At 41.6% G+C, this 8840-nt stretch overlaps 1 protein-coding gene across 1 annotated transcript; it reads right to left on the reverse strand.

The window, feature by feature from the left end:
- Positions 1-1099: 1099 nt before the first annotated feature.
- adnpa (activity-dependent neuroprotector homeobox a) lies at positions 1100-8630 on the reverse strand. The gene is made up of 4 exons (XM_062046360.1): positions 8234-8630; positions 5754-5866; positions 4781-4873; positions 1100-4702 (listed from the first exon to the last, which is right to left on the reverse strand). The coding sequence occupies exons 2-4, from the start codon at positions 5859-5861 to the stop codon at positions 1559-1561; spliced, it is 3345 nt and encodes a 1114-aa protein (XP_061902344.1). The 5' UTR covers positions 5862-5866; positions 8234-8630; the 3' UTR covers positions 1100-1558.
- Between the last annotated feature and the right edge of the window lie 210 nt (positions 8631-8840).

The following is an 8840-nucleotide window of genomic DNA, read 5'->3' on the forward strand; positions in this document are numbered from 1 at the left end:
CCCACCTGTAGATGACCTAATGCTAGGCCCATGGAGAAAGTTTTAAGGAATTTCTCAAAACATTTTTGAAAAAACAGATTTTTTTAAATGACCTGTGAGCAATAAGCGTCGCAATTAACACACATTTTAAAATAAAGTTGCTTTTTTAATTTAACCACTAAAATAATATTTCAATTTACTGAGATGTGCCTGTGAACCTAATACTAGTCCCATTGGGGAAGGTTTTAATGAATTTTTCAAACATTTTACTTCTTAACACATTATTGATACTGAATGGTCATGAGATTTAATATGAAAGCTGTATCATAAAACATTCCCCTACAAAGCCAATACTAATCAGTTTTTATTGACACAGTCACTTAATTTAAAATATTAGTTTATTGCATTGTAAGCATACACCCCCCAGTGAATTTTCCACTCACTTCACAGGACAACTTGTTTAAAGTGTGCATTATAAACACACAAGAAAGTTGTCTACACATGACTGCCCCATGTTGTTAGACTTAAGTACTGCATGCACAATCAATTTTCTGAGATCAACATTTTTGTGGCATTGTCTCACAGTATCTCTTTTGACTTCATGTTTTCAAGCCTGTTACTGTTACATCTGCTATCTAAACCATTAAGTAAAAGCAGGACTAAGAGATCAACATATTAATATTGTTGCTGACTACCAATTAGTTTAGTTTTTCTCAGATCAACAGTGTCCCATATTAGTGCATCAGTTAAACTCTTTAATCATAGTGATAGCGATACATTCACAAATTGACCTTTTAGATCAGTGGGGTGGGGGGTTAATTTGTCATAAAAAAATACAATCATGTGTGCTTATGGACTGTATCCCCGCAGACTGTATTGATATATAATGTAGGAACCAAAAATATTAATAACAGAAAGAAACAACCCTTTAGTGCGAATGAGGGGGGGTTTGGGTTGGTGCACTAATTGTAAGTGTATCTTGTGTTTTTTATGTTGATTTAATAAAAAAAAATTATTGTGCGGCCCGGTACCAATCGATCCATGGACCGGTACCGTGCCGTGGCCCGGTGGTTGTGGACCACTGTTTTAGATGACTGAAAAAATGATACAGAAAAAGTACTTTTGATTTTATTAAATAACTGTTTATTAAATTTTGTACATTAGCAAGTTTCCAAATGATCACTGGCAATACAGTTCAAATATAAGTCCGCTCATCAAAAAATATATATCTCAGAAATGAGACCACATGTTTTTTTATAAGTGATACATAAAGTATATTCAACAATAACCTTTGGAACAATGTGAATGGTCATTTGACATTGTTGCCAAACAAAACGCATGCATCTTCACAAGTTTTTTTTTAATATATATACACTGTATACATGTATATATAAATCGACTCCCCCTGGCCCCTTTAATGCAAAAAGAGACACACTTTTCATTTGACAAGACAAAAGGGGAATGAGACTCCTTGCTCAGACAAAATATATTCAAGGAACACTTGCCAAGAAGGGTTTCAAGCGTCTGTATTGGTGCTCGAAGGATCAACTTTGTTTACCTGTTCTGAGTTTTCTGATGATTACGCTGGCTGCTGGGACTCAGTTTGCAGGTCCGAGTCACCACTAGTGTCAAGAATGGGCATCGGTTCCATTTCTGGTTCACTGTCAACTGTGTCTACCTGTCCCGATTTTTCTGGCTGCTGGAATTCAACCAGCAGACCCAAGTCACGGCTTGTGTTAGCAATAGGCATCGGTTCTATCTCTGAATCTCTGTCAATCTTCTGCAGGTCCGGGTCACCACTTGTGTTAGCAGTAGGCATCGGTTCCATTTCTGAATCACTGTCAATCTTCTGCAGGTCCGAGTCACCACTTGTGTTAGCAATAGGCATCGGTTCTATCTCTGAATCACTGTCAATCTTCTGCAGGTCCGAGTCACCACTTGTGTTAGCAGTAGGCATCGGTTCCATTTCTGAATCACTGTCAATCTTCTGCAGGTCCGTGCCACCACTTGTGTTAGCAAAGAGCATCCGTTCTATTTCTGATTCACTATCATCTTTGTCAACCTGTTCTGATTCCTCGGTTGATTCTGCTGGATGTAGGGGTTCAATCTTCTGCAGGTCAGAGTCACCACTTGTGTTAGCAATAAATATCGGTTCTACTTCTGATTCACTGTCATCTTTGTCAACCTGTTCTGATTCCTCGGTTGATTCTGCTGGATGAAGTGTTTCAATCTTCTGCAGGTCAGAGTCACCACTTGTGTTAGCAATGAGTATCGGTTCTACTTCTGATTCACTGTCATCTTTGTCGACATGTTCCGATTTCTCGTTTGATTCTGCTGGATACAGGGGTTCAATCTTCTGCAGGGCTGAGTTGTTATCGGTGTTATCAACGGGCGAGTTGTTATCTGTGTTATCAACGGGCGAGTTGTTATCTGTGTTATCAACGGGCGAGTTGTTATCTGTGTTATCAGCGGGCAGCAATTCCTTTCCTGGTTCACCATCAATCGTGTTTACATGTTCCGAGTTGTCCGTCGATCGTGCAACCTGTTGGGATTCGATCTTCTGCAGGCTTGAGTCACCATTTTTGTCTGCAACAGGTATCGGTTCAATTTCTGGTTCACTGTCAGAGTCAATTAGGATGGGCTCAGTGCATGGGCTCGGCCTGGTAGAGGAGATGCGTTGAGGTAATCGTTTTGTACAGTTCTGTGTCTCAAGTTGATCAGTTTGGGTCATGTTTGGAGTACCAGACTTGAGGCCACCAGACTTCCCTTCTGCCGAGCCATCACGCGGGGTGTTCTCAAAGACCATGTCATGTTTCAACTTCTTGAGTGCCTGCATGTCAAAACCCAGCAGCACAGACACGTCTGATGTCTCGCATTGTTTTTTGCATGCATTTTGCATGGTTTCAAAATGCTTACAAATGTCCGCTTTCCATATCCACAGACTAGCAGAAAGTTTCTTTTCCTCTTTAGGGGAAATGTAAGGTTTTTGATTGAAGTAGGCTTTTAGGAAGTTTTTACGAGCTTCATAAGTCTTATGCTCATTGGTTTTAGGATCTAGAGCAAGGTCTACCTGACCAGCTTTACTCAGCTTACTCAGTTTGATCTTCTTGGGGTTAGCTGTCAGATGTGTTGGTGTCTGCCTCTTAATGTTGCCTACTCCTGACATTTGAAGGGGCAACGCTGACTTAGGACCTTGTGTTGCCAGGTTCCTTCCTACTCCTCTGCACTGGACAAGATGCAGTGTAATTGTGGAAGCCACCATGTTACTAGTGTACACTCCCAAGCAATGAACGCACTTGTACGACAATCTTTTTTCAACGGGATGCATTGTTTGGAGTACTTGATGTCGGTGCCTCAGATGAATTGCCAAAGCATTAGGGACAGGATCTTTTAATGTGGCGCAACATAGGGGACACATACTCCTGTCCGGCTGGTTGGCATCCATGACTGTACAATAAAAATTATCCAGCGTTTGAGTATTTATCTCTGAAAACGTGGAAGGGGCTGCTTTGCCAAGAGGGGTGATCATGTTCAAAGGAGCTAAAGGCTGATCGCTGCTATCGGACTCTTTCATATTAAAGGTGAGAACATGAAGCTGTATGTTTTCTTTGATGGCGAGATCAAAAGTTAAGGGCGATGCTCCCGGTGGTCCGACGTACCCTTCCGGGTGAACCCGGCGTTCATGCTCAAGGAGTTTTTCAACACTGTGGAAAGCAGAAAGACACTGCGGACAAGTGATGCCATGTATTAGCATGTGGTTGAGAAGAGTATCACTCGGCAGGTAGCGGTTACAAAGCAAACACTTGCTAGTGAAATTGTGGATTTTCATGATATACTTGGCCAGAGCCCACACTATCCTTGCCTTGTGCGCACTTTCAAAATGAGCACTGTAGAGGTTCTCTGGAAACAGCTCATTGCATACAGTGCATATCTTCCACTTCTGTGTTTGGGCTGTATTGAAACCAGGACCATTACTTTCAGCAGCAGGGGTGCTCATTGGGGGATTGAACATGGCCTTTTTAGCCACACCCAAAGACTGACCTTTATAAACAGGGGCCGCTGGCTTTAAGTAGCCAATGACTTGTTGTGCCTTTGCATTAACGCCAAGTGAGGAGCCCCCGTTGACCATCATAGAGGATTTCTGAGACATGCTTGGCAAACTTGAGACCAAAACATTAGAATGCCCTATCATGGCAGTTACTTGAGCACCAATGCGCTCATGGTATTCGATGACATGCTGCACAAGGGACTCGTAGCTTTTGGTGGTAAACCTGCATCGTTTACAAAGTATGTTATCGCCATTGAAAGGAGCCCCATTTTGGACAGATGCCTTGGAAACCGTACCCAGATATGGTGTGGCAACATGTTTAAAATGGTCCCGATAAATGTGTCTCTTCACGCCATTGTAGAGTGTGTCACGGTACAGGCATTTTTTGCAATAGTACATAGGCCTTGCACCACTGGCGAGAGGCTTCCTTGCCTGCATCTGTCTGACTACATCGCTCCTTTTAAGCTGCTGTGCAAATAATATATCCCTGTGGAATATTCTTACATGAATCTCCAATGTTGTCTTGTTTGCAACAAATGCGCAAGAAGAGCAATTAAGAAGAAGTCTATTCCGCACCGTTCTTTTGTGCGCATTGCGGAAGTGATTCTGGTAGCTCTCGTAGTTTCCGGAGGAAAATCGACACACTCCGCAGCAAAAAGGCCTCGACCGATAGTCCTAAATGGCAACAGGGGATACAACATATTACAATTTCATCTAAAACAATGCACACACATTAAACAAAAATATGTTTACCTGTGGTTTAGAGTGCGCAGGATTCCATACACAGACATCAGTACATTCTGTCTCGTTGAAAGTTTCATCATCCGGACTAAAGTCCTTAAAATCCTGAGACAGGAAACAAACCACAAACAAAGAAACAAAAACAACAATGAATTAGAATTACCGTATTTTCCGCACTATAAGGCGCACCGGATTATAAGGTGCACCTTCAATGAACGGCCTATTTTAAAACTTTGTTCACATGTAAGGCGCAACACATTATAAGGCGCATAGAATAGACGCTACAGTAGAGGCTGGGGTTACGTTATGCATCTATTAGATGGAGCTACGCTAAAGGGAATGTCAACAAAACAAATAGTGATTGTACTGACACTTTTACTTGCTGCTCTCTGTTCAACAACCCACTGTTCGAGTTTGTCCTCCAACTGTAGCCATCTCGCTTTGTTCCCTCGGAAACTCTGTTTAGTCTTCTTTACTTGGCGCAGGTCATCATGTTGCTTCCTCCACTTCCGCACCATTGATTCGTTAATGTTAAATTCTCTCGCTGCTGCTCTATTCCCGTGTTCTACTGCGTGACTGATCGCCTTGAGTTTAAACTCTGCGTCGTAAGAGTGTCTCTTAATAAGAGCCATTTTTGGGTCTTTACATAAAGTTTAGGTCTCGCAACTACGGGATTACATTTTCCCCCTTGGAAGAACTTCTTCTACGGTAAGCAGCCGCCGACTTCATTTTCCCCCGTAGAAGAAGAACCGCTTCTTCTTCTACGGTAAGCAGCCGTAGAAGGGGGAAAATAAGGTCGGCGTAGTTACCGTAGTAGCGAGACCCGTTGTGGCTCAATATTGGTCCATATATAAGGCGCACCGGATTACAAGGCGCACTGTCAGCTTTTGAGGAAATTGGAGGTTTTTAGGTGCGCCTTATAGTGCGGAAAATACGGAACATAATTACAAAAACAGCTTATTGAACAAATCAAACCTAGACTCACCTTTATTATCTCCTTGCAATACTCCAAACCAATATCTTCAAGGGCAACTTTAACTTTTGTCCTGGCTTTCCTGAGTGTTGTCAGGTCGTTCACTGGGTTTTGATACATCTCTCCTAGCAAACAACAATCACATGCAGTCATGATAAGAGGGATCGTTCATTAATCACACTTTTATTATACTAAATTAGGGCTGGGCGATATACTCAATATATCGTGGGTTTGTCTCTGTGCAATATAGAAAATGACTATATCGTGATATTCGAGTACATGTTCTCACGCAGTTGCTTTTAGCTGCGGGGCATTAAACTGCATGCGTTTCTCACTCTTTCCTGTCTCTCCTTCTCACAGAGACTTAAAACAAGCGCACCTTCTTACATACAGTATGTCACATACTGTCACGTGAGCACCGTCACACGCTCCCGCGGAGCTGACAGGTAGCGACATGGTAACGTTAGCTGTGATGCTAACAGCTAACGGTGTGGTTTGAGTGGTAATACGAGAGAAAGAAGGTGCAAATCTGGTAACAAATGGAGGAATAATTAATTCCCAAGAAAAACAGCACGGGGTCCATCATCTGACGGTGGTTTGGCTTCAAGTGGGAATATGTCTTTACATGGCAACATCTCCATTCGGTGCCACACCAACTACCGGTAAATGCCGAAGCAACTATTTCCACATCAACACCGTAGGACATATACTATTTGATATGCAGCTCATTTTTATGTGACACTTATTGAAATATCCTGTGTGTCATCATGCACAAAAGTGCACTTTATTTGTTTTAAACTATTGTAGTGGCGTTCTGTACAAAAAGTGCACTTTAATTTAGTGTTGTTTTGATAAGTCATCTTAGTGACATCATTCACAAAAGTGCACTTATAGCTTGTTTTAAAATGTCTCTGACAATCTTGCATTTTCTGTTTTGAAATGACATGAATGTTGAACTGTTTAATAAATTTAAAAAATTATACCGCTTATTCCCTTCGGGGTCGCTGGAGCCTATCTCGGCTACAATCGGGCGGAAGGCGGTGTACACCCTGGACAAGTCGCAGGGCCAACACAGATAGACAGACAACATTCACACACTAGGGCCAATTTAGTGTTGCCAATCAACCTATCCCCAGGTGCATGTCTTTGGCGGTGGGAGGAAGCCGGAGTACCCGGAGGGAACCCACGCAGTCACGGGGAGAACATACAAACTCCACACAGAAAGATCCCAGGACTACTCAGGACCTTCGTATTGTGAGGCACATGCACTAACCCCTGTAGCACCGTGCTGACCATGCTCTTCACTCAAAACAACGTAAATTAACATCTCCTATTAAAATGAATTAGAATCAATTTGAATGGTGCTTGGCACTCCATAAACAGCACAATTTTAACATCTAACGTGCCTTTTAAAAAGAAAAAGTAACTTTTTAGATATGAAATATTGAATGTAAACAATGTACTACAAACAACTATGGTAGTGTTATGAAGTAATGTAATAATAATGTACAGCATCTTCCCTGGAGAGTGGACTTCTACGATATCTCCTTCCAGCTCCTTCTCAGTCAAACACACTATCAGCAGCTTTATTGTATTTCCATTGATAAATGTCCGCCGTTTAGAGATATCAACATTCTTGTCTTGTCTAAGTTTTGACCTAAATTAAGCATTTTCAAGCATACAAGTGGCTAAATGAACTAAAAACATCAATACTATAGTAGTATTGGTCACTAGAGATGCATGCTCTGATTGGCTCAGAATAAAAGTGTGCAAAGGTGACTGAAGGGTGTTATTTAATGTCCAGAGGGCTCTCATAATGTTGAAAAACATATTTAAAAAGGTCAAACAGTTTTTTATGCTCCAATTATTAATAAATACAGTTTTGCTAAATTGACTTAGCTGTGATTTCCCTCTCTGCATGAAAGTTTAAAATGAGCATATATTAATCCAGTATTAACAAGAATGTTTTAATGTAGACACATAGAATCATCATACTGCTGTGATTATATGTATCAAGTGTTCATTCAAGGCTAAGGCAAAATATCGAGATATATATCGTGTATCGCGGTATATGGCCTAAAAATACCGAGACATTAAAAAAAGGCCATATCGCCCAGCCCTATACTAAATAATGCTATTAGGAAACAATACTGACCGACTTCGCACCATGTGATGTTCGACAATAAGGCCTAATGTTTAGGCGGGTAAGCCTCAATAAAAGCGCTTTTTTTTATATGATCGAGGATGAATCTGCTAGTAATTGCGATGAGGAGCATGTCATATAGCTATAAGCTGTGAAAGCCCACCATTATCGGAGCTAGTACAGAGTACAATCAATGTAGCTTTTAGTAGCTGCCTTTTTCCCGCCAGCGTTTGCTCATTGTTAGCTTCCCTGGGCTGGGTTAGCCTTTTGAACGTCATCGCATCCTTTTTTCTTTTTTTTTTGCCTTTAACCGTTGTTACTTCACCCAGTCTGAGTCATTTCTACTCACCTCACAAAAAGCCGGGTGGCCCGGTAACACCTCACTACACAAACGGCTAAAAGAATATTTTGCGGCCTGGTGATATTTCTTCAGCGGGAAAAAGCCGGTGGAGATGCTCTGCTTCTCCGCGAGCAGCAAGCTTAGCAGCTAGCTAGCCAGCTAGCTTCACAGCCGCTCGCACGACAGCAGCAAGCCGACCGGAAGACTGATAAGACGCGGGATGTAAGTCATTGATGTCAATGGGGAAAACAACGTCCTCCTTAAAAAATATTTGTCAGCACCACCCAGTGTTCTGTGTAAAATGTTGCACCAGTGGATAATGGAAACCTGCTAGCTCGTGGTGCCAAACCAAAGTAAGCCTCCTCGAAATCCAAAATGGCGTGTGTGAGGGGCGGGCGGAAGTCGTAAGAGGCAGACAGTCTATTGTGCTAGCGATTTTCATATTTAATTTATACATCATTCGTAAAACAAATACTTTTTAAAATCTTGGAGTAAACACTCAGAAACAAATGACACGTGATGCCTTGTACCTACGGGTTACAGAGCAAACATTTCAATTTTTTTTTTGCAGTTTTCAAAGATAGTACAGTAATAGGATAGGATAGGTCTTTATTGT

Source organism: Entelurus aequoreus, linkage group LG01, assembly GCF_033978785.1.
Source record: "Entelurus aequoreus isolate RoL-2023_Sb linkage group LG01, RoL_Eaeq_v1.1, whole genome shotgun sequence".
NCBI classification, from domain to species: Eukaryota; Metazoa; Chordata; class Actinopteri; order Syngnathiformes; family Syngnathidae; genus Entelurus; species Entelurus aequoreus.

Bases quoted from the DNA above. Each gene is read 5' to 3' on its own strand.
- adnpa (XM_062046360.1), bottom strand. From the start codon at position 5,861: ATGTATCAAAACCCAGTGAACGACCTGACAACACTCAGGAAAGCCAGG. The intron at 4,874-5,753 runs GTGAGTCTAGGT...TTCCTGTCTCAG, and splicing joins ATTGCAAGGAGATAATAAAG to GATTTTAAGGACTTTAGTCC. The intron at 4,703-4,780 runs GTAAACATATTT...GTTGCCATTTAG, and splicing joins CTGCGCACTCTAAACCACAG to GACTATCGGTCGAGGCCTTT.